This window comes from Hylaeus volcanicus, chromosome 6, assembly GCF_026283585.1.
Source record: "Hylaeus volcanicus isolate JK05 chromosome 6, UHH_iyHylVolc1.0_haploid, whole genome shotgun sequence".
Classification (NCBI taxonomy): domain Eukaryota; kingdom Metazoa; phylum Arthropoda; class Insecta; order Hymenoptera; family Colletidae; genus Hylaeus; species Hylaeus volcanicus.
In genome coordinates this window covers 17,566,444-17,592,407 of record NC_071981.1, presented here as the reverse complement: position 1 = coordinate 17,592,407, position 25,964 = coordinate 17,566,444, and the positions used below count along the sequence as shown (strand labels likewise).

The following is a 25,964-nucleotide window of genomic DNA, read 5'->3' as shown; positions in this document are numbered from 1 at the left end:
ACGTCAACGCGGGTAGACCAAGCTTAACGAGACAGAGGCAGAGAAAGAGAGAATAGCAAGTGTTAAATAAATTATCGATGTGACCCTACCATGAGGATGCTGAGAGGGTTCCCCAGAGTCATCCATATTCCAAGAGTTGCTGATTTGATCTAGAGAGAACACAAAATAACAACGAATGTCAGGCATAGAGATAATTAAAGTGAATTATGCTGTGCCCCGTGCACGACCAGACAAATAGCCGCGGCGCGCCGCGGCGTGATAGCTGAATATCTCGTTACAGCACCGTTTCGGTCAATCTCGACGACCCGTACAAAAATTGCCTTGCCATTCGTAGCTGTAACCTAAGCGACAAACTTCCACTTCCAACCGAACATACCATATGGATCTCCGGGGCCGCCAGGACTAGGAGTGATACGATAATGATCTTGCAAAGCAGGATTCAGACCTGGATCGATGTCGTTGTAACCGCCTTCCACGTACGGCGCCGCTTTACGCAGGTATTCTTGAAAACAAAAAAACGCTCACCGTTATATCTCGATCGTTGCCAACATTCTTATTGATCAAAAAATATAACCGTCGCTTACCATGCGGAGGCGAGGCGCGACTGTGCTCCGAAGGACTGTGAGGACTATGAGGAGAGTGCGAACGTGGCATGTAGATGCCGTGGAGTCCTGGATAGCCTGGCTGCGGTGGACAACCGAGGTAAGGCTCGTAATGCTCGAAACCGACCATGTACGAGTCCGTTGCGTACCGCGGGTCGGCATGCTGGTAATCTTGAGACATCAATGGCACTGACATGTAACTTACCGCACCTGGATCCGGCTCCATGTGCGATACTTCGCGGACCACTTTCGACACGCTTGTTACCTGGCCAAACATTTTTATCGTTGTCGTTAAAAATGAAACGATTCAGCCGAATTAGTATACGGACTAGATCGAAAAGGAATCTCACTTGTTGGGTAGTTTGCTGCTTATGAGACCGGATGAGTAACGGATCCTCCTGGACAGACAAATGAGACGAATGCAACGAGTGGGTGTCCGCCTGGCCGTTACTTCCGTGATAATCTGCATCACTCTGTCCGCTGCAAAACGCCGGCAATAACGATCAATTAGAGCTACGTTCCATCGCATCCAGAACAATCAGCGATTTATTCGGTCGTTCGATAACTTACGTGTATTGCGGCATGTCGGGACCTTTTTCCTGAAGGACGCGTCTAGAAAAAAACATAAGGAGACAAGTCATATTCTGTGCATTTCAAACAATTCTTTCTCCCATCGAAATTCTACAAAAAACAAGTTCCTTTTTAAACGACCAGTCTCTGTACACGTGGATGCGTGATCTCGAACAAATAATATTCTATGAAACAATGACAGGAATGATCGGTGAAACCTAAAAATAAAATTAAAATAATAGGTAAGCGAATGAATCCGTGCAACCCGAACCGCGACGATTGCGTTACAGCGTGCGTTTCAAACAAAGTAGGTATCGTCGCGAAACAAGCAACGAACAACAAAACCAGGCGATACACAAAACAATCCGCGAACCACTCACTAATCGAGGAACAAAGTGAAGTACATGTACAAAAATACTTCCGATTATGCTAAACTACTGTTGTCTTGTCTCGCACACACACACACACACAAAGTCTCGCACATCATTTTCAGCATGCTAAACGAACAAACACACGTTAGCGAGGCTGAAGTTATTCATTCTGATAGTCACGTGTACGTTTTGACCGAGTTCCGACAAACGAAAATCCCGCGATAACGATCGACGACGAATGATTTCTCTCTTGATGTTCGGTGTAAGGTGTATCCACCTAATTTTCGAGCCTTTGTAATTACGCGACATTTCATGACTTTTGTTAGAATACTATCGGTGATGTCAAGTGTAAATAGAAAAAGCAGAATTCGTTTGATCACGATGCTCGGAAAACATTATAATAGCGAGACTCGCGAGGACGCCGACGTTTTAGCGATAACTCGAGGAAGAAGCTGCCAAACGATGGAACGCGAAGGAGAACTGATCGGAGATGGATCGATGAATGACTATATGCATTTGTACACTCGCATTCAGAATGACTAACCTCGTGATTAGGTCATGTTAGTCACCTCTGCGTGATCTCGGTGCGCGTAATGCTGTGCTCCTGTCTCCGCTCGAGCCGACGATTCACCAGCCTGGCATCAACAATTTCGCTCGGATTATTAAGAGTGCCGAGGTCTACTAATTGCTCCCGGTGCGAATTCAAGAGAAATGTTGTAACTGTCTTTTTCGTGATTGAAACAAACGACAGAAAACAGACCAAGTTTCTTTCTGGGTTGAAAATCAGCAAAGTTACGAGTATTGCTAGCCGAGTGAAAGAGAAGCGGTAGACAAGGGATGCGAAAGTAACGCGTTTTACGAGATCGCTTTCACGAAAGGAAGAGAACGCGGGATCGATCGGTTACGAGTCTCTCGAGAGTTCGTGGTGAGAGAAAGACACTTACAGACAGGAGTCAACCAGCTGATTATTTGACATACCAGCTGATTTTTCGTCTCTTGCCGCTCAGCAGTCGATGACGTCCCCTGAAAGCACACCAGCAAGAAGAAAGATTAGAAGAGACATCAAACGAACGGATAATCCGTACAGGCTAAACTTTGGCTAAACTACATTTTTCTATTACGCCTTGAAGCAACGATTATCAAAAAATTTGTCGACAATGAGGACGTTGACCGTATCGTATTTAGCATTTTTTAATCGACCAGAAGAAAGAAACGCTCGGTACCTTTAAACATTCTACCGCGAAACCTCGTTAAACGTTAATTCCATTTCGAGGTTACGCTGAACCGCTGTACTATGATTAACGTTCGTTTTCTTCCTCTTCTCCCCCTACATCCCTCTCCAAGGCGTTAATTAATTTTATCAGTTGCGCGTAGCTCGCGGAGTTAACGCTTGCAGAACGTGTCGCAGGTATCGCACGTAATCACGCCAGTAAAATATAAAACGAGCAGAAGAGTTTAATTAATTTGTCGCCTCGGTGCTCTTTTATCGCGGGTTGCGATTACCGTTCGCGTAAGCGCACACGCATAGACGAACGAGGGAAATTCGCTAACAAATCCGCCTAATGCAGCTTACGAATTTCGGATTTTTTTTCGACAAGGACGCTCTCGAAAAGAATCGTGTTTGAATCGCGAGATAACGTTTAATTAACGGAAATGCGTTGAGAAAAATGGTTCGGCACACCTTGGGCCAAACCATTCATTAAAATGGAGACTAATCGATTATTCGAGAATGTAGGTAGGTCGCTATACGAAACAGAATAGATAGAAAGAGGTGACAATCTGGTTAATCTAAAGTCTGTTGAACGTGTACTCGACTGTCGACCGAAGAATCGATACGGATACGCGCACATAGCGTACTCCACGAGTACAAAGAAACCACGAGCAGATGTTAATATTTGACTTTAGCCTCGGAGAAAACATCCGAAATTACGTTTCTCTCGTGTCTCGTAAAAACGCATGAAATCGTCGAGCAACGACCATGCGAGAGAGTAGCTCGTTCGAACATCGAGCTTCCACGCATGCTTCTTTTTCAAGTAATAATCACGTTACCGTCGGCGTCGATTAGGAGCGAAGGTATGTAGTACCGGTAACATCGATCTCTTCCCTCTGCTCGACCAAATCCAGGTCGAAAGCGAAACAAGAGAACCAGGGCTTAAACAAATACTCCCGCTGTTACGTACCGTTTTTCCATCTTGCCCGCGTCTTCGAGTGGAACTTTACGCTCCGTCGTTATCGCAATCTTTTTACCAACAGCGCCGAATTCGACAGCGCTTCCTCGATAATTTCAACGAAAATTCGGTGGAAGGTCGCAAACAAATCGGCATACGTTGTTTTCATTCATCGTTTGTTACACGAATAAAATTTTGCCCGTTTCTGACCACGAAAAAGACCAGTGTAGACAGGTTTTCCAATTTCTCGATCGGAAGGAATTCTTGAACGTCCGGTTTCAAAGTACGCGGAACGATTTGCCAGGGACACGCGTGCTCCATACAAATTCGAAGGCTGGTGGAAAAACGGCGGGCAAGGGAGGAAAATGTCGACGATTGCATTATCGACGATGAGCTTTCCACACGATCACTGGCCGAGACGAGGGAGCGGAGGTCGGTACGCGTTCCAGGGCACGCGTTCGACATACCTGCTTTGAACGCACAATTTTCAACGAGCAAAGCGAGGAGAAAGAGGACGAGGGAACAGAGGGTTGAACACAATGCACCGCATGCGCAAATTTATGCGCGTCTTCGGTAACGCGCGTGTATGGCCGCCTCTATAAAAGACATTCCGAGAACGTTATCGCGAATAAGCGGACTCGTGGATTCCGAAAAACGAATTGAACCCATCCTCGCAGCGTCCTTTCGCGAGTAATCGCAATGAAAGCCACCTTCTCCTCTATCCTTCCACTTTGCGAATACTTTCGCTGCAAATGGGTCTCGGTATGCGCAACGAGTCGATTAAAATTCTCAAAGCAAATATTACGACGCGTACAGTTCGAACAAGCGTAGTTCGTTTATTTAACCCGATCAGCTGGACTCGCTTTCGGTACAAAAATGTTAAATATAAAACCGATGTAAATTGAAATATTTGGGTTGTCAAGTATCCGTGTAGTCCGACGGGTTACATAATCAGATTTGGAGATCTATCGAAACGAATTTCTATGGCACAAAGCGTAGAAATTGCGAAAGCTTCGATGTTGAGCCGAAAACGGAACCAATTTTCAGAGAGTAGAAGCAAAATCTCCAGAAGCCACAAAGGGTACTTGATATTCTCGAAACGCTGAGCGCGCGGAAAACCGCGGTCAGAATTTCCGAAAACGCATAGAGAACGGTGGGAAAAGTTCGCAAGCCGCTAGGCTGAACTGTGCCTGAACTCTGCGAAACTAAGAGCGTAAAAGCGTCCTGAAAATTCCTCGATCCCGCCAGACTGCGAGCTCAAGTGGAAGCATGCCCCGATCGAGAAAGAACTCGAAAACTTCTCAACGAAAATCAACAATTGGAACCCGGAATGATACACAGGATGTCTTGCGAGAAACAGGTCAATGGTAAAGTAAACGCGTCATACTTTAATCCGTGCTAAAACCTTGGCGCTAATACCTTTTTGGCCATCTGCTACAATCGGCAAGTTCCTAGCGACCCTAGCGTTACGGTACGAATAAGCTGCGGCTACAAGGAATCCTCGTCTTGTTAAATAACTTGGGTGTGTTTTGCAAGCTTGAAATTGTTTCGTCTCGTTGTACTACCTATCGATGCAGCCAAAAATGTAGGCCAACGTCGCTCGAAGCTTTGTCCCGTAATAATGTCTAGCATATTCAATTTTTTACACGTCAGAATGAATTTGCCAACATCCCTTTTTGGAACGAACCGGGTCGAAAGTCCCGGCGGCGACGTCTCTCGGGTGTCCTACAACCTACAACCACCGTTGCACTGGTTTCTCGTTCAAAATTTCGCGTTTTTAATCGTTCCGACTCTTACCGGGGATTCAACGACAAAAGCTGACGGAAAAATATAATATTTCTAGCGGCAGAATATTAAAAGGCAACGGGTGCAGAAATTCAACTATCTTTGTTTCCATCGCCAGCAGCATTACTCGCAAAACTTATTTCCCTCTGGGTGTTCTAAATCGCACGCGTCGCGACGGTAGCGCGTGACTAGATTTGTACGACGCCGCAACACGCTTGCACTTACGCAAGTGCATAAGTTACACGCATCGCGAATGCTCGACGCCTGAGAACCGTGCGCAACGGCTCGGCTCAACTCGACTCTTGTTTATCTTTTCATCTTTCATCTGCTACCTGTGCTACCACCGCTCAGCCATCTACAAAACCCGTCAAATTTTCCGTTTAAATAATGAATTACTCCTGCTGTTGGTTGTTACAAAACAAGCAAAACAGCTTTAGATTGGTTTCATGGGACGATGGCCTGTAGGCTGGATTTGGCACGTATTATCGCGCAACTGCGAGAACGATTTTTCATTAAACTTCGCCGAGACAAGCCACCGCGTACTACGCAAACCCAATCTATCTCAAGTCTTACGCTTAAGAAAGAGGATTTTAGCTGTGTTATTTGACGGTATATTCTAGTGAGTGTTCTTTACGCTAAAGCGGTGGTAAAAATTAATTTCAAATGCAGTATAATCTCGACGTCGCGAAACAAAAAGCCATTTCTGATCCGAGCAGACTGGACCAGTTAGTCTATCGAAGCTTCGATTCGAAATGAGTTCAAATCACGTGTCTCCACCGTGTCATCCTTTGTTACGAAACAGAATGCAACGAGATTGAAAACTGAACAATCGATGTATACCAGCAGCTCGCAACCTGAAATACCGATAAATCTCTGTCACGTAAGTTGAACGCGTTTAACGCGATCCTCTTTACCAGGATTTCGTTTTAATTGGCTCGCCTCTCCCTTGTTCGCTCCGTGTAACCGATAACACCTAGCGATGGGATCAAATGAAATTAGAAAAATTAAAATGTTCGCGGGTTCGTTACATGACCGATAAGGTGTAAAAGGAATTTTTCGTGAAATTTCCAGAACATTATTAAAGTAATTCGCATTTCGATGCGAACTTTGGTTTCGGAAACGCGAAACGAATTATTCGTAATTTGACTCGCGACACGTTCGCAGCCATCGCTAGTGATACACGCGACAAAGTGCAACGGACATCGAAGTCGTAATTGGAGGATCTACGTCGTCTCGGCACGGTTTTAGGTATCTACATTTTTAGGAAGTCATTCGTTTCGGTTATCGTCCGCCGCCATCTGCACACGGCGAAACCGAGAGTAGAATGATTGTGTGCGCGATACATATAATACATATTCATTAGAGAAGATTTGTCTACACCGACGGAGGATTTCTAAACGCGTACGTATGCAATACCAACTTGCCGAGTTTCACGGTTTTTTCGCTGAAAATTGTTTCCAGAACGAAAAGAAGATGCAGCCAGATCGACAACGCAATGCTTCAATTTTCTGTCCCGAAATGCAACTTATACAAGAATTGAAATTCATTGGGGCGTATACGTGTGCTCTCGATATCCGCAACGTTTGCCGAGCGATCCCGTATAGAAGCGCCTAACGCTCCAGGAATTTGGTGTATTCTCGATCTAACCCTGATTCAAAGGACCAGAGTATCGTTGGATACGTTTGTCTTCGAAACTCCGTCTACGACTTTTCGAAGCGAACCTGCATCAAATGCGACGTCAGGCAATAATTGCCAGGAACATCGGCGTTCCCGAGTCCCGTCGATATCCATCGAGACGCAATACGGCCGACCCTCCTCCAAAATTCCCATTAGAACGTAATTGATTCGCGGGATGGAAAAACGGGCCGGTGTCGAATATCGAACGTAAAAGAGTATCCAGCTTGGGACATCGATCAAATCGGCTGCGAAAGCTGAAGTGGCACTCGCCGACGGACGGAGAACGATGATACCGATTATACGTCCGCGATATCGACGCGCACTTCTGGGAAAATTGTTCCCTAAGGGTAATTCGAGCCAGGGCCATTCGTCAAGCGCAACTTCCAGATCCGTGGCACATCGCGAGAAGTACCGGTGAATTCGCGTAGAAAGTTGTTTCTCGAACTTTTCCACGGGGTCATTCGTCTCCGTTGCTCGCTTCTTCCAACATTCCTACGACGACGTCGACGCTTTAAACGACGCTCCAAGGATTCATCCTGCTCGGCAAACTCTTTCGAACGCGCATTCAATTATCGAATTTCGCGGTCGTTAGTCAAGCGTCTTGTATAAACATTACATAACTCGTTTATTCGCGATATATCGTGACGCGTTTGCTGTTATTATTATTATTATTATTATTTATACGAACGGGATGACGTCCATTCGTTTGGAGGACTTTGCGTAAGAGTAAAGTTACAAAGTTTGGTAGAGTATGCGATGTGTCTTTCCGACTTTCAATGGCTTTTCGCGTTTTGACTGTAAAGTGGCAGCGTGACACCCTTCTTTTCTCCAAATCATATGCGGCGCTCAGTCGGTTGCGATGGAGCATACTAACTTTGATATATTCAGCTTCGTATCTGTAGAATACTCGAATGCTTCTGTAATATCTGTCACCATGATAGGGAACGCGGTAACCCCGCGTAAATATATTGCAGTTGCGTGGCGTCGGTATGATATCTATATCTTTGGCAAAAGTTTCTACTCGTAGAATCGTTTCTCCGTACATTTTCTGCTTATTTTTCGCGAAAAATCATTTTCTTAATTGGATATAAACCGATAAGAAAACGGTCAGTTTTTCCGCAAGAAGGGAAAACGAGACGAAGACGAGGTCGCGGTTCGAGACGAGATTGAGTTCATAGTAGGCAATTCTATCGATCGATCCCGCGTCTCGCAAACTATTCTTGGATCGATGGACCGTACCCGAGAGGTCGACGCGGTTCTCGATACTCGAGCGTCGCCGGTGGTTCGCGGTCCGAAGATAACGACGCCCGGCATCCGGTGGCCACGATTTCGAAGCGTTTTAATAGGCGTTCGCGCGAATCGATCGACAACCTCGCCAACTTCGCCTCGATAAAGAAGCGGCTTTCAATCGGAGTAACATGTTCACGGATCGAACAATACGTTCGAATCGATGCTACGACTAGGCTGACCTTCGCGAGAACGCGATACGAGACCAACCATTCACCACTCGCGCGGAGATTTAGTTGAATTTCGTTTAATTGGATTTTACAGGTTTCCCCGAGTGTCTAGGTTAATCTCTTCTTTACCATTCACCGAGTAAAAGTATATACGTCTCGATGAAACTAGGCAAGTTCAACTTTTGCATCGTCGTTCAACGCAATATATAGATTTGCTATAAATTTAATTTACATTAGAATTAAACCAGCTAACGATAATTAAGTTTTTAACGTCGACCTTTGCCGAATGCGTACTTGGAAGATCTCGTATAGGACAGTTTCGTGTAGCGAAATGGGTGTTTCAGTTCTATCGAGCGATAGGTAGAACGATTTGTGGAACAGAGGGTCTACGTTATCTTGACGGGATCCCTGGTTCTCTCAATTCTCAAGTACGCGTACATATACCGTGTCTAGTCACCGATCTCTTCAAATAGATCAGCCTCTCGACACCGAGTATCTAAGGCAGTCTGCTGGGTAACTTTACCGATGAATCCATTAACAGACCCTTTACCAGCCCATTACCAAACCATTCTCCTTCCGTCCCGGCATTCCCTGCAGTCCTCTTTATCGCGATACACCATTTCATTTGACATTTCATTAGAAAATCGATCGTTTCGTCCTTTTACAAATTTCTTACAGTATAAACATCTCGTTGAATTCAACTTTATACAACTTTGACAAACTTCGATCCAATTCTTTTAATACCTTTAACTCTTTAATCAAATTTAGTGAATTTCCACGTATAGATCAGGACAATGAAGATGTTTCGATAGGGGTTGAAGTCTACCTTCCTCGCTCTCTCGTATTACGTTTTCGGTCGATGCCGGTCGGCTGGGAGACAAGGGACGTGCGTGGAAATTGCTCGCGTCTCCGGAGACCAACGTAAATTGTAATTAAAAAAAAAAGAAGAAGAAAACAGAATGCGAGCTCCGGGATTATTTCCGCGCCGCCACGTAAAAATGGTTCGGATTTGTCCTAGAGGTATTATTCTCGAGCAAACTTTCGTTGTTCCGTTGTCGCGTGTTCTCTGAGCGTGTATGTCTCTCTCTCTCTCTCTCTCCCTTCTCGTGTCTCCTCTTCTTTCCACGACGTGCTTTTCGTGCCTCGCGGAGAACTGGTAGCGTGACTTAATTTTTGTCTCCTCGTTCGTCCGTTCTTCCTGTCCTTCCCTCCGTCGCGACGCTCCACCGAGGCCTCGAGGCCCACTTTATTGGCTCGTCAAGCAGGCGACAGGTAGCGCCGGTTGGTCGAGATGCGCGACCGTGTCTCTAACTGTTTACAAGAATGATTCTCGGAACGTCTCGCGACTAGTCTTTATACGTTTCGTCCTCTACAGGTCCTCTAGCTAAATTCAACTACGCGACAGATTATAACATTATTTCCTTTTACATCCTCCGATTATCATCGCGACGAGTAACCACCGGAAACAGTCCGACTTTTGAATAACCTTGGGCGCGTAACAAGTCGAAGAGTTAAAATAAAACAGCGTCCAACGGTTCGTTAGGGTGAACTCCAAAAGTCGCCAAGTCGCCGTCGTAAGGGTTCGATGCTCGAAACTTTTCAGACTATTCCTAATTACGACCACTAATCGAATGCAATTGTATCGAAAACGCTGGAAGATTTACAGGACGCGGGAATCGAACATTTCTGTGTCGCGATGAGAAGAGAGTTAATACTCGTATCGGAACGCAGACAGGAGGAGACCCCAGAAAGATCATGTACGTGCGTGGCGAAGAGAAAGACACCCAGCAAAGAGAATTCTGTATAAAGGACTGAGAAAAAGAGAGAGGGGGGAGATATATCACGAGGGAATGAGAACTCTGCCGCAACCTCATTCTCCTTTCCGGCTGACGCGTTGAAAAGCTGTCTCCCTTCTTTCTCTGTTCCTCCGCCTCCTCCACCACCGCCACCGCCACCAACCACCACCACCACCACCTTCGCCACCACAAGCCTTGCGCACACCGTCCGCTCTCGATGGCTCGTCGTGCAAACGCATACGAGGCCAACGCGTGTTTGAATGAATGAACGCGCCATGGGGGGAGAGAGTTACACACGCATACGCGCGTCAAACAGAGTACGATAGTACAACGTTTCTCAAACTGGGGTCCGCGTACGCGTATATCGTCGGGTTTGAATGGATTGACTTTTAAATGCCGAGTCGATCGACGCTAGAACACTCATCAGTGCCGATTCAATCTTGCTATTTATTTTGTGCCAATTACAATGAGTTTTCCGAGATGGGTTTTAGGATTTTATTTTAACGAACGAATGTTCCTTTATCCAAAAGGTTCGCGGGAAGGCGAAGTTTGAGAGACACTGCGATAGTACGAGGCTTATACATACGTATTCCTCTGTGCTCTCTCGCCACGGCGTCCACCGGGCTGCAGAAATTTCTGTACACCGCGTCCTCCGGCGATCACACGATACGTCGCTCCCCTTTTCCTCGCTCCTCTTTTTCCTTTAGTGCCACTATCGTTGTTGTTATTATTTTCGCCTTGGGACAAATATTTGACTGGGGTTCTTGTTTCGCATACCCTCTGGGACCTAGGCGAATTCACGAGTTTTCACGAACGGTTAGTCCTGGAAGAGTCGTGGATTCGGAGTAACGGTAGCGTAACGGTATCGTTACTATTATTATTTTCTAAACACGCTATGAGACAAAAGAGTCTATAATTTAGATGGATAACAAGTGAACAAACTCGGAAGAATCCTAAACTTTGGAAGAGTTTAGAGAGAACAATAAATTCTCTTCGAGCGAATCTCGGTTTTCGGAATAGATTTCGTATTTCATTATTTTTCGATATCCTGTTGAAAATGTGTATTTGTCGATATTTCAAATTGAAATACACAGAATCGAAAAACAATTTATTGCGTACACTGATTCTGGGCCGAGCTTATCGGCGAAATCCATCGAATTTAAATAAAAAAACGTTCGCGAATATCTACACTCTGCACTGCACTGTTTATACATTTCAATCAACTCCGGTAACTCGATCTGCATCGGAAACGAAAGTTCGACGTATACGCAGAGAGGCAGGAAAGAAGTTAATAAAAAAGTAAAAGTAGCCACAGGATACGGGCACGAGAAGAATCTACAAGTATTTATCGTTTTTTTTTCTTTTTGAAAATTTCTTTTTTTTTTTTTGTACTAGTCGATATCGTTTGAAGCGAACATCTTTAGAAACGTAGAGCGTTTCGACGTGGCGCGTCAACGGTGAGATATTTATTTATTGCGCGCGCGTTGCGGATTTTAATATATTTCCATCGTCCGGGGTGGTTTTTATTTTTGTCTGCCGCGTTCGCGGAAAAATAATTACGCTCCGACGAGATAATGCAATAAAACCACACACGTCTCGCGAATAACCAGAAAAATAAATGTTGAATTCAAGCTCGTCACGATTACAACCGAAAATTCTAAAAAACATACGACGCCGAAAGGATGCGTCTCGCTCGGATTCGGCCACCTCGAACTTCAAACGTTCGACAAAGTCGAACGATCGCTACGCGTTCAGTTTTATTTATTATTCATCGTTCGAATAAAATTTTGCCCATCTTGGTCGATTAGCCAGGCGCGCGCGCGTGCGTGGCAACGATACCGTTAATTTATAGCGGCGCTAATTTACCATTAGCACCGGGTACGCGCGCGCGATAAATCAGGTTCAATTAATTCACAGGAATATGATCCGGAAGAACGGAACACCGCTTTCGACCGTTCCAATTAACAAGATGGTTTGCCTGGCGCGTTCTGCTCGCCAGACCGCCGATGTAACGGGGCTCGCCGGGAATTTCGAAAAAGACTAAGACCGAACCAGAGACAATGACCAGAGAATGAGAAAAATAAACGGAGCAAATTACTTTCTGCGATCGTTCGTTTCATTCAGCTGAAAGTCTGATGCAGGATGAAAATTAGCTGCGAGAGAAACGATTCGAAATCGGAAGGAACCACGAACAGACTTCGACGGTGTAATTCTATCGTTTTTAAACGAGTATTTCGATCGATGGTAAAAAGCTGCGAGTTAGGAATAATTGGAAAAACGACTAAAGATTCGACTAAACGGCTTGAGACTTGAAACCGGAAATTCTGAGCATAGGTTTACCGCTTGCGCGAGTTCGGTAGCAATTTAATCGAAGCCTGAAGGCCCGCTTGCGGCGCGTTAAACGATCCCGAAACAATCCGGAACGCGAACGAACCAAACTCGGCCATTTTTTCGGTCTCTCCGAAACTAGTTCAACCACTCGGTGGTCTCGGTCGCGGTAAATCCGTGGCGTCTAATTAGCGTCGCGCGTTATGTCGCCCCGAGACGCCTAATTTAAGTTTCCAGCGTCTGGGCCCAGGCTCCACCTCTTATATTAGTCGTTGCCGTCTTTCGTGCACTCGGAACCACGAACCGTGTCGTACCGTGACACGCGCGACTTATCGCGCGGCGAACGCGCGTACACCGGTCGTGCACTTCCGAGTACGCGCGAACGATCAAAGTCGTAAATAAACTCATCTGGCCAAGATTCGGCTCGAAGCGCGCCGCTCGGAATGCAAATATACACGGTATGCAATTACAACGGACGATGACTTCCTAGCAAATGTTACGCAACGCGGAAACGAGACCGTTTTCCCAAGCGTTCAGTCGTAGTCGAAGCATGCGAAAAAGATCGTAGCCGTAGACTTGCGCGCCGATCCCGTCGAAGAAATAAAATCGAATTAAAAATAAATAGCTCATTTTTATTGGCAGTTGAAAATTGATCGCATACGCGCTGTTTCGAGCGGTATGCAAGATGCGGTAGATAATAATTTTCCACGTATCTAGTCAAAGTATATATACAATACATATTGTATATAACTCGGCAAACTGGCGCGTCGAGATTTGAAACAATAACGAGTCTCGCTGTCCCCGATGAACGGTGGACGATAATCGGGTCCCATTCTTTCGAAGGAAACTCTTGAAGAATGTATGGAATTCGTTTCCTACGCCCTGTCCCGTGGGACCACTGTCGGTTTTATTCACCTGAATGGCCGAGCCGGTCGAGGTCTCTCCGTCGTTCTTTTCGTAAATTATACACTCGGTCATTACTAGCGGACAAACAGCGGCCGCGTGCGAGCGTCTGCGCCGCGCTCGATCGAGATTTAATCGGTGGACGATCGATCCCTGAAGGACGGGAGGTAGCGGCCGCCAAACTTCGATCAAGTAAAACTTGTAACGATAATCTATGAATATTGTTATTCGACGAACGAAAGTTTTGAAATGCACGATATTTTTTGGAAAGCTCCATCGAGTACGCCGTTATTCCTTGCAACCGTATCGCAACGTTATTCGTTTCCGTTGAGGTCGATAAAATTGATAACCGTGACAATTATCTCTCGGTTATCAATCGCGAGAGCTGGATCTATTACTCACAGTCTAATCGCCGTTGATACGAAGAGCCTCGATTTTACTAGTTAAGTAATTCTTTAACGACGAAATGATAAGGTACTCGCGGCTTATTGATCTCTCAGTGAGTTCGATCGTCGATCGTTAACTGTTTCGTCGAACGATATCGAGAAAATTCGAATTAAGCGTGCGAGAGGACTCGTAAAGTCTCAACGAAGAAGCTGGTCGATATTCCGATCGAATTTAATCCCCGCTAACGTAGGTCTCTCGACAGACCTTTTGGTTCTTTTATCATAGCGATCCTTCTATTCTTCGTACTTCATATGTTCGCGTCGATATAAGTAATCGATTTATAAACGACGTCCGGCCGTCGCATCGGCGGGATGGGCTCGCAAATGGGACCAGAACGCGTGACACCGTCACCGACGTCATTTCCGTGGTGTACAATCGCGGCCCGTCGCCGTTTCGGTCACTTCGAACGCTGAATATAACGAGCTGGCCAGTTCTATCGAGAGGCATACGGCCAAAGGGGACACACCGTTCGAATCCGTTCGATTCAAAGCATTGTTGAACCGCGACCGTTCGATTACGAATTAAATGGACTTTATCCCGTGAAACGATCGCCGGATACTTTTCACTTTTTTTCTCTGTCCGTTGTTAACGTTACTCGTGACTGTTTATTACAACGTCGAGCTAGCTCCTCGTAGCTCACCGATCGACGTTACGCGTGTTTATAACTAACTATGAACGTCGCTGTTCGAGACGGTCCTTTCTACGTGACTCGATAAAAAAAAAACAAATGTTGTGTAGCTGCACGATTTCAAGTAAACGAAGCTTGCGGTTTGTGGACGCCGACAGTAGCTGAAAGATTATCCTCGTTTGCCCACTGTGATCAACGAATCCAGAAACAACAAAACCGGCTAGGCTTGTCATTGTAAAATTGTTTCAAAGGCTACCATTATATGTAAATATTTACATATCGAAATCACTTCGAGCGCGATATAAAAAAAAAATGGATCTTCTTTGAGATTGTTTTCAATTTTCTCAAAGTTCCTTCGAACAATTATTTATCCTATTCTTCTCATAGCCGGCCACTTGAGTCGCTTGTTATCTTAATTTCCAACGAAAAGTACCCGCGTGGTCTGGCGTGTCTAGCCCAAAACGGCATAAGTTGGTCTCCTTATCTTGCCGGATCCGAACAGCAGCAAAAGCGTCGGCGTCGAGTAAACAAGACGCATCCCGAGTACAACCTCTCTGAAAGAAATAACTCGCTCCGATGCATTTCGCTTTACGAGCTCTCATTAGGAGTTCTCTTGCTGCCAGAGTTTCAGCTCGCATGCGTTATTATTAATTATTAAGCGTTCACGCACGTTACGACCACCTCGGTAACGAGCGGTGCTCCTTTTTCTAAAGTTGCGCACGCAAAGAATATTTTCCTCGTTCAAAGGAAATGAACTCAAGGTCGAAAAGGTTAAGTTCGTTTAGATCGATTCTACACTCTCCTATCGTTTCTTCGAGCGCTTTAAATTGCGGAGCAAACACGCGAAAAGCGCGCGAACGCATCGATATGTACCGTGCACGCTCCAAAACAAACCAACGTCTGCGATTACTCGAGAAATGTCATTGTATGAGTAACAAGTGTCCCTGGCATAGCGTCGATCGTCGCTACAAGTTTTCAAAATACAAACTTCCGTTGCTTAAACGTCAGAGGACGACGGACTAGCGACAATTCCGATTTCGCGTCATCGTAGCGTGTATTAGCAACAATGATTACTTCTCAGCGGTCACCTGTCGATAGATTAGACTCGTCACCGATGCTCGTATCGATCGTTAACAATCGTAATATTAGCTAATGCCACCGATGTCCGTCTATTGATGACTTCACGGTGACGTAACGGATAATACCATCCATCGATCTTTTGTCTACGCTATTTATTCTACGTCTTAATCTCGACTTGGACGACTACTATAGGATCAACCGAATCTGCAGAAATGACAAAAAAACGCATTCAAATATCTCGAATGTCGAATCCGCCTTGACGCTGCTAAGCGATACATCGATATCGTTTTGTTTACCACGACCCGGTAGTTTTCCACGATCACGGAGTTCAAAACTTACAAGGTTCGCTTCGAACGCATGGAACATCGATTCTTCGAATTGTTTTTAAAAGAGTCGCGGGCACTCGTATTTACATTTTACCGATACTATCGCGAGTACTACCTCCTACTACATGAGCCACGTTAGCAGTCAGAGTTGACCATTATTCACATAACTTCAAATACTGTATCCACCTGAATAAAACAATATTATCTAGATACATTATCCGGATAATTATTACTCATTTTCGACGGTGTTCGTTTATCGCGAATAAACGTTCGTTTAGATAAAACGTTGTGAATTGATAACCCTTATCTACAGTTGTGCCTAAGAACCGCGTTAGATATCGGAAATTAATACGTTTAGTGTAACTATTTACAGGTTAAAAAAAAGAACGAGTACCGCTAAGCATAGAATGGTGCCGGTGACAGTTCGCATCGTATCGCGAAGTCGATAGGACGGAGTCTAGCCGTCGACTCGTCGCCACATTCAAATTGCTCACCTTTTCTACGATATTTCCCACGGCGGGAGTCGCCCGTCACATTCCAAGAATCGTTGACGCACGACGCCGTAGCCGGCGATAAATCCGCGACTCCGTTTTCCTGGCTGATCGACGGGACGCGTTTCCCATATAACATACACCCTGTCCACGCAATGTACACGCGTGTCTCCTCTCCGTAGACGTTTCAAGCACGCGAATCTCCTCCACGCGATCCTCTTCCAAGAGGTCCACGCTGGTCAAGTAGATAAAACGGGCCGAATCGCACTGTCAATTGCGCCACTATCATCGAGCCTCCGACGCAAACGGGAGAGCCACTGGGAATCTCTTCGAGACGTATCCTTTGTCGTCAGTCGTATAGTTTTCTCGTATACGAAGGGGAACTGACTCACTGCCGCGGTCGAAAAATCGCTCGGATCGCGGCGTGGGTAGATAAAGTTCTCCGTGGCAGCGAGCAACGAACTGTCCTCCTCGCCGGGGAAACGCAGAGTCAGCGAGTGTTTCATACGTCGAAGAATCCGGCGTGCGATAATACGTTCGATCTAAGCCGCTGATAATCGAATCCTCCCGCATCAGGATCTCTCAAGATTCCGAACATCTCCCACACACACACACGCGCGCGCACACACACGCAGGACACACACACAAGCGTGCGCACGCGTTCTATCCTTATTCCGAGTATCCGTGACTACGTTTCTCCGTAGATGCGATGCGTTCGTTTCCAGCAGATCCGGACTCCAGAATTAACTCGCGCGAGTAGCACTGACCGTCTCAATGGCCCTGTGATGGAGACGTCCTGGCATCCTGCTACGGGCGTCGTTTCCATCCACCGTCTCCTCGAGGCCAGTCGACGGCACCCCCTGGATCCGAGCAACGTCCCCGTGACAAGGCCAACCGAGATACGCACGCACGATACGTGGCCTCCGTCGAGAAGCGAAAGAACACGGGCCGCACTTTTTTTTTCTGCTCCCCGTGATTGTTAGGTCCGTTCGCGGAACAGCCTCGACCGACGGCGATACACCCACCCGAGTAAGATCCGCTCGGGTACCCGTCGTACGCGGAACACGATTTCGAGCATGCACGTGCGGCAGAGTACGCAGAAACCGCAGCTTTTTTACGGACACATCCCCGTACTTGTCTCCTCCTCGCCAACGCCTACACGATACACATTGCACGCAGCAACGACGCCCCTACACGCCGATCGCAGCGGTTCTCAAACCGCGACGTCCCCGCACACCGACAGGGAGCGCCGCCAGGCTCTCGTTATTCTATAGTTGTCCAACATGCACGAACGAAACGCCATCTATACGTTGTAATTTGGGGGAAAATTCAAATTATATATTATATATATATTTATTTAAAACGTTTTTATTTAAAAACGAAAAATTATTCGACGAGATAAATATTACAAGTATGTAAGTTTATATACGGACATACGAAACACATGTATCATCATCGGATCCAAAGGGGTTAAATTAATTACGCTATGTCACAAATACTAGGGGAACTGGACTTATACAGGGAATGTAAAATTCGTAATATCCTTGCACTAATTCTGAAATCAAAATTATTCAGATTGTAGAAAAATTATAAATATTTATTCGTATAGAAAATAATCTGATAAAATGACCAAGTACATTGTTATACAGTTAAATACTATAAATACTTATACTATCTCGTAAGCTTTTATTATCCCGCAACAAAGATTTACGAGTTGTATGTATTCACTTCCGCCATCTAACAATCTATAGTTGCATTCCTAAATGCAAAAATGAAAAAATGAATAATAAATACTATTTGTATCGCAAAAATAATTAGAAATCTTTACCCCAAGCTTTTCTGCGATCAATGCTTTTTGCTTGTCCGATAATTCGTTGGAATATATAATTTTTTCGCTAAGTTGTTCTATAACCTACAAAAAGAATTAAAATTTTAAATGTTGCAATATTCTGATTGCAAATCTAGACAAATATAACTTACTTGAGACGTAGCGTACGCTTCCAACATAAATTGATCGATAAAAGTTTCAGCTTTACCGTAGTCTTTCGTCTTGCACACTTCCAATAATTCATCCAACCATTTATCTGGAACAATCTATAATCGTTTGATCATGTTACGTGAAATCAATGTCGGTACTGTACGTGTACTACCAACAAAAGAAAATACTTACACCTATTATTTCAAGAACGTCGTTCACCGTGATCTCGATGCCATGTCCCTTTAACCTTGTAATAGATTGTAAACATGTTATGGCACGTCTTAAATCTCCGCCAGAGGCATCGACAATTTTCAATAGAACAGGCTTTTCTGCTTTTAAATCTTCTAGCTTGCATATATGCTCTAATCTATCGACGATTTTGTCTTCTCCCAATGGTTTGAACCTAAATTTTGTACAGCGCGATGTTAGCGGTTCTATAATTCTTGACACGTAATTGCAAATTAAACAAAAGCGAGTACTGTGAGACTCCTTTTCCATAGTACGACGAAGAGCTGTTTGCGCCGCGTTCGTCATGCTATCCGCTTCGTCCAAGATAATAATTTTGAATGGCGGACAGCTTTTCCCACTGAAAAAACGAGTTGACATTGTAACAAATGTTCCTTCGATTTTGTAAGCAACTATTATGTATGCGATACCTCAGATTGTGCCGTTATCATAGAGATTACAAGAGCGACGCGCAAGATTATCAAAGAATAATATTCTATTTAATTGTTTGCTTATAAAGCAGAACCAAAAATTTAAAACTTTACTATACTTTTGGGATAGTCTGCCTAAAGCATTTTGTTTTTTAGTTGGTAATAAGAGTTGCTAAATACCTTTGTTACAACTCCTGACAACAACTATATTCTCCGAACAATCTACACGCGCAGCTTTAATATAATTCTCAAACCTTTTACTATACATCATGGATTTTTCATAAAATAATAGGTATCTTAGTATTCCTGTTAATATAATATAAAAATATACGTACTCGTCTCTCATGCCACCTGCTGTAAGTTGAGCAAATGATTTGATCTTATCTCTCACAACTTGAATACCTCTTTCATCCGAGGCATTTAATTCTAATATCCTCTCTTTGTAGAGGCTACCAAACAGTTGTCTGGCTGCTGCCAATATAGTACTTGTTTTTCCAGTTCCTGGTGGACCATAAAATAACAAATTTGGAAAGTCATTGCCCTTTAAACATTGTCTTAATACTTCGACTACTTCTCCTTGTTCGACAACATCTTCCACGGTTTTCGGACGGCTGAAGAAATACAAAAATCTTAAATTCGAAAATAATGATTTCCAAACATTTCAACGATTGAGGTTATTTCGATGAATAACGCTTACTATTTCTCTACCCATGGCGGTGCAGGACCGCTACGTTCTTCCTTTACACGTGAACTTGAAGGCTTTTTAGGTTCTCCGGGTCCCAATTTTCCTGTTTTTAGAAAAGCCTGCATGCTTTTCCTTTTTCAAACCATATCCCTTTCTCGACAAAGACACAAATTTCAAGTACCGAACGAAATGTTCATTCCCGCGCATTTACTTCCAAGTCCAATCGTGTCAACGTTTTGCGAAAAAGTTCCTAAAAGAAACTACTTCCATTTTCGATGTTTGCATCAGAAATGTATAACTACTTTCAAGTACAATTGAAATTATAAATAATTTTAATAATTTTACTTACTAATACTCATATAAATTAATTTACATTACTGTTACTAGATACTGGATACACGATGAAGCGATCGAACGATTTCTCGATTATCGAATGCGTCTAACGTTCTAGTTCCAAATTTCCGTTAGATTAGCAGCTACTTACGTTCGTTACAAAACGAACAAATTTACCATTTGTTCGTCGTATCGGTATTGTAAATAAAAGAGAATATTCACGGTGCAATGGTTTATCGCCCATATGATAAAGGAGGAAACGAAAATTTCTCCTAGGATACTCGAATGACGCTGATCGCATAACGAATTATGTGTTTCATGCTGTAGCTCGGTTCATTGACTTTATTTTTGTTGAATTATCGTACTGCCCCCATTGAAAACAGTTTGAAAAATTACAATCGATAATTATAATATTCATTCTGTGATCGTAGAATAAGACGAAAAACACGTGAAAGTTCGTCTAGCGTAAAATGGATCATTATAATCAATTATGCGTTAAAAAATATTTAAATTTTACTATGGATACGATACAATTCAATGTAAATTAAGTGGATACCGGCATCCGCGTATTTTTCTAGCAGTAAATTTTCTTTTAAACATGTGATATTTTTTGTCTCGACACTCTTTCGAGCAATACATTTAAATAATGGTGTTCTGGATTGTTACTCTGGTAGCAATCATTTTGCATTTCAGTTCTGTGCATACCAGTACGTATTTCATAGCAAGTTAAATATAAATTGTCACAAAATGAAGAAGGAAATTTTCAGTTTAAGCTTATCTTTTTTGTAGAACCAGAATCTCAAGGTTATTGTGCACCTTATAGCGGAAAGATATGCAAGAAGTATTTAGCTGGTATTGGAAAAGTATGGTTTAACGATTCTAACAATAATCCCGGAGGATTGTTAAATGAACAGATCACAACCAATTTATGGGAAGAATTGATACAAAAACTGTTTGAACCATGTCGTTCAGCAGCAGAGGTAACATTTATTAATATAAAAAAATGAAATATATTGATCCTTAGTCTATTATATATTCAAACATACATAAATAACACGTTATTATTTTAGAAAATGCTATGTATGTATGCCTTTCCACAATGTCACAATTCGGTTGGTCTACCATTGTGTTACGAAGACTGCATGGCAGTACGTCATCAATTTTGTTTTAATGATTGGGCAATGATAGAAGATAACAAACAGAGGGAGATTTATATCAGATCACGGGGACATTTTACATTGCCAGAATGCGAATCACTACCAAAAGTAGTCAAAGGAAAAATGACCTGTTCTCACATTCATTTGACCGATATGAACGAAGACCATGTTACATGTAAAACAATCTTGAGATTAGTATACTTATGATTCAACAAGGTGTCTTTGACTCTTTAAATGCGTATTATTTCAGATAACTGTGTTAAAGGCAATGGTCGATTTTATTTGGGGAACGTAAATAAAACAAAGTTTGGCTTGGATTGTCAGTCATGGGATGCACAAATTCCGCATAGTCATGATAGACCGCCGGACGTTTTTCCCCAAATTCGAAATGGAAAAAACTATTGTAGGAATGCGGGAGGAGACGAACCAATGCCATGGTGTTTCACCATGGATCCTCAGATACGATGGCAGCATTGTGATATTCCTATATGCGGTATGCAGTTAGTGTCACAAAAAAAAAAAAAAAACATAATTGTATTTATCATTTTATTTTTATTTTTTTCCAACTTAGATAATGTAAGTAAAGTACTAGAGATCGATCCAAAAGACTTAACAATGGATACATTGTTTACTCCAATGTTTATATTGGTATTATCTTCGTTGGGATTGGTTATTATAGCTGGTACCATATTATCGATTATTTTAAGTCATAGACTTCACAAACGACATCAAGGATATAACCCAACGAATAATCAGGTATATTATAAACGACTGTTTCTGTAAATTATACAGTGTATAAGACACGAAAAGCCCAGAGAAATAATACTGAGTCTGGTCTTTCCAATCGTACATATCGCATTCCTTATATTTTGCACTACTGTTATTAAAAATGATAATTATATGTATATAATTTTCAGTATATCACTATTGATTTGGACAAATTGCCGAGCAACAATGCATACCATAAGACGAGTGCACAGCTTAATCCCAAATTGGAGAAACTTGAATTTCCAAGAAATAACGTTATTTACGAGCGAGATTTAGGCCAGGGTGCTTTCGGTAGAGTGTTTCAAGCAAAAGCGCCCGGTCTAATTCCAGGGGAGGAATTCACAAACGTCGCTGTTAAAATGCTTAAAGACGAAGCATCGGAGGATCTGCTCAAAGATTTTGAACGAGAAGCGTGTCTACTTGCCGAATTTGATCATCCGAATATCGTTAAACTATTAGGTGTATGTGCGTTAGGTCGACCAATGTGTCTTCTGTTTGAGTACATGGGTCGCGGTGACTTGAACGAATTTCTCCGATCTTGTTCACCTGGTAATTACATCATTCGAAGCTTGGAAAGGAACGAACACTTCACGGACTCGCGTTTGTCGCACATGGACTTAATTAATATCGCATTGCAAGTAGCATCCGGAATGGTATATTTATCGGATCGTAAATTCGTCCACCGAGATCTTGCAACGAGAAACTGTTTGATAAATGATCAAATGATCGTGAAGATAGCAGACTTCGGGTTGTCACAGAAAATCTATTTGCAAGATTATTATAAAGGTGACGAACAAGACGCTATACCAGTTAGGTGGATGCCTCTGGAGAGTATATTATATAACAAGTACACTGTCGAGTCTGATGTATGGGCATTTGCGGTGTGCTTATGGGAAATATTTAGCTTCGCGCTGCAGCCTTATTACGGGATGACGCACGAGGAAGTTGTAAAATACATTAAAGAAGGCAATGTCCTTCAATGCCCTGAAAACACACCGCAAGCTATATACGATCTGATGAAACTTTGTTGGAACAGGAGACCATCAGACAGACCTGCTTTCAGAACAATTTACAATACTCTCGACACCATAAAGCATAATTTAGAAGCGGAAAATAAGTCGGACAGTGTACCATTACGCATTCACGTTTGAGTCTGATAATTATTAGTAGAAGAGTTATGCATTTTTTCTTTATCATTTCAAATGGAAACATATTTATATATATAAATATATTTGTTTTAATTCTTTTACTTAGTTTATATGTAATTGCTTGTAAATATGTATATTCCATTGAGTTCGTGATTTTTTTTATGTAGACAATTATTAAAAAATCTCTTTGGAATTATTTATGGATTGAAGACTGGTATATAATGTAATCAGTTTTACACGCATACGAAACTTGTATATTGCGTTTATATTTTCTCTATTGTCCATTCAGTCAACGAATTTTACAACAATATAACATATTACTAATTCTCAGTAAAAGTGATAAAGATAAAACATAACGATTCAAAGATTTCAGTGGTAATGCAGTATCAACAGAGTGTTTATTATACGAGTGACAAGACTACAGAACTCAATGTGTAAAGCAAATGATAGATGAAATTGTGTGTAGTTAATATTGGTAAACAATCAGTTTATTTATTCTGATGGATAAATTGTAAAGGGAGATGGCATTGCTATTACACATTTATACAGTATTCTCATTAATTCTTTTAACGCAACATGCTTTTCAAAAATCGTATGTATGTACATAATATTTATTTCTTTACTCTTACAAGGTGAAATATATGTGAAATTTTATATACCATACAAATTAAAAGACATGGTTAAACATTTCAGCTTTGTTGTATAAAGGATGTTGAGTATTTATTTGTAGAGAATTGTTTTGGTTCTCTGCAATCAAGAATACAAGTATTTACATAAATTCTACAAACTTGTTATTCCTATCATTATATACAATCGCAAAGACTGATAATGCATTTTTTAATTGAAATAAGTTTGTACTTGTATAATTTATAATTTTTCTAATGAATCGTTCTATTGACACGAAATACTCTTCCTTATGTTTGACTTTATTTGTATGTTATTTTTGTGTAATACTAAACCAATGTTTGGTTGTACTAGTTGACCTGATCATAATTGTATACATATATCTAAATATTTATATGTGTAAGCGTACGTATTACCGATTATATTTGCTGCATTTTTTTACTTCAAAACAGGAATATATTAACCAACACATACTATATTACAGAAGGCAAACAAACTTTCCTATATATAAAGCAGCAAATAATAATGTTTCTCTAAAGCCTAAGGCAGATAATACTGAAATTATACAAGTATATGTAAACAATTTGGCTATACAAAAAAATGGGTTTATATTTAGCGACGTTACACGTAACTTAACCTTGATTGTTAGATGTTAGATCGTTGCTGTACCAAAAACATAGCCTATTTAATGTATGAAGAATATCAATGAAAAACTATTATGACGAATGTTACAGTAAAAAAAAAAAGAACCATTAAGTGAGCGTATAATGTGCAACTGTTATACATAAGGTTTGAAAGTAAAATAATTATCGTGCTGTAAACAATATTTAAATGAATGTTTTAATTGTAACATAGCATTGATTTAAAATATTATATGTTCTATAGGATATACAGTATAACTAAACGCATTTTCCTATAATATAGTTTTGATAGATCTTTCCATAAAAATATCATGACTGAAAAGAAATTCAGTTTTAACTTTTCTAATAATTATACTTAACTTTTATTCCCATTATATGATACGATTTGGTATTTTTTTTTAAATGATATTAAAACTTGCTTCTAATTATGTCTCTTTGTCACTGCATCTGCATTCCAATAAATATGTCATTCATCAGCATTTTCGTAACAATCTCTATGTGTTATACACAATGTATTCATTTATGAATGTTGTATCCTATTCTTAAGTACATAGATAAGTATAGCTAATGTATGTCATCGTCTATTTGATTTTTAAAGCCATCTACTGAACATGCATTGCAATAGGCACACGAATGTCTTATGTTCCAGTCTAATCTTGGTTGAGCATTAACAAATATTATATACTACATGCAAAACAAATGTGAATGCAATATCCAAATGCTCTTCCATAAACTTTTTTATATAAGACTTTTATATCGTGAAAGAGAAGAAGAACTTTTACCAAGTTTGTGCTCTTACATCTGTGTACTTGTATCCTGTATAAGTAGTGTTGTACGTGATATATTACGATAATACGTACGTAATACGTATTGTCCATGACCAAGAAAGAAACTTCTGGTATTAAGTATATAATTCGTTGAGTTCAAATATGTTATTGACAATGTAGACTCTATTCTGAATTTTATATACTTACAACAAACTATAATCTAGCCTGTCACTAAAAAGAACATCGAGATTCCTCGATAGTCTATTTTGAATTCAAAATGAAATGCGCAAGTACTGAAGTAAAATTTTAAAAAGTAAATAATAATCGAAAAATTTCGATGTCTAATTTTATATGTTGTCTTTTATTTTACTATAAAGAATCATATTCAAATAAAAATTAGAAAAAAATGACATACTTTATTACTATAAGTATCGAGGAATTATCAATGAAATACTACAAACGTGTTGAAAAAGAAACTGCTATAAAACTTTTACTAATGTACAACTTTTACAAGAAATAAACAACCAATTTCATGTACTTTGTCGTTTTTTTCTTCTTTACTTTCACAAGAAATGGAA

At 41.8% G+C, this 25,964-nt stretch overlaps 3 protein-coding genes across 18 annotated transcripts in view; 1 reads left to right on the top strand and 2 right to left on the bottom strand.

Moving 5' to 3' along the window:
* The window catches only part of LOC128878773 (catenin delta-2), a 30,667-nt gene extending 12,825 nt beyond the window's left edge, over positions 1–17,842 (bottom strand). For 2 of the 13 annotated variants that reach the window (XM_054127270.1, XM_054127272.1), the window contains exons 1-8: positions 16,633–17,840; positions 2,488–2,566; positions 2,113–2,178; positions 1,173–1,214; positions 953–1,082; positions 585–867; positions 377–502; positions 90–149 (exon numbers count right to left, since the gene is read on the bottom strand). In XM_054127270.1, coding sequence (XP_053983245.1) covers positions 90–149; positions 377–502; positions 585–867; positions 953–1,082; positions 1,173–1,214; positions 2,113–2,178; positions 2,488–2,519 — 739 coding nt within the window. In that variant the 5' untranslated portion in view covers positions 2,520–2,566; positions 16,633–17,840. Of the gene's footprint in view, positions 1–89; positions 150–376; positions 503–584; positions 868–952; positions 1,083–1,172; positions 1,215–2,087; positions 2,179–2,487; positions 2,567–11,012; positions 11,094–16,632 lie in introns of those variants that run through there. The other 11 variants (XM_054127268.1, XM_054127277.1, XM_054127271.1 and 8 more) reach the window with 11 other exon arrangements.
* Positions 17,843–18,030: 188 nt separating this feature from the next.
* LOC128878777 (replication factor C subunit 4) lies at positions 18,031–20,197 on the bottom strand. Of its 3 annotated transcripts, XM_054127288.1 has the most exons (7): positions 19,961–20,184; positions 19,599–19,874; positions 18,800–19,193; positions 18,610–18,723; positions 18,458–18,541; positions 18,267–18,388; positions 18,031–18,184 (listed from the first exon to the last, which is right to left on the bottom strand). In XM_054127288.1, exons 1-6 carry the CDS (start codon positions 20,071–20,073, stop codon positions 18,296–18,298), a joined length of 1,074 nt encoding a protein of 357 aa, XP_053983263.1. In that variant the 5' UTR covers positions 20,074–20,184; the 3' UTR covers positions 18,031–18,184; positions 18,267–18,295. The 3 variants fall into 3 exon arrangements, with proteins under 3 accessions (XP_053983263.1, XP_053983262.1, XP_053983264.1); XM_054127287.1 differs by lacking the exon at positions 18,031–18,184 and having other exon boundaries at positions 18,206–18,388; positions 19,961–20,183; XM_054127289.1 differs by lacking the exons at positions 18,031–18,184; positions 18,267–18,388 and having other exon boundaries at positions 18,504–18,541; positions 18,610–18,713; positions 19,961–20,197.
* A 141-nt stretch (positions 20,198–20,338) lies between these two features.
* Positions 20,339–25,843, top strand: LOC128878775 (tyrosine-protein kinase transmembrane receptor Ror2-like). 2 transcript variants are annotated; one of them, XM_054127285.1, is made up of 6 exons: positions 20,342–20,988; positions 21,071–21,261; positions 21,352–21,613; positions 21,689–21,931; positions 22,010–22,194; positions 22,356–25,843. In XM_054127285.1, exons 1-6 carry the CDS (start codon positions 20,928–20,930, stop codon positions 23,355–23,357), a joined length of 1,944 nt encoding a protein of 647 aa, XP_053983260.1. In that variant the 5' UTR covers positions 20,342–20,927; the 3' UTR covers positions 23,358–25,843. The 2 variants fall into 2 exon arrangements, with proteins under 2 accessions (XP_053983258.1, XP_053983260.1); XM_054127283.1 differs by having other exon boundaries at positions 20,339–20,988; positions 21,689–22,194.
* Positions 25,844–25,964: the final 121 nt, after the last annotated feature.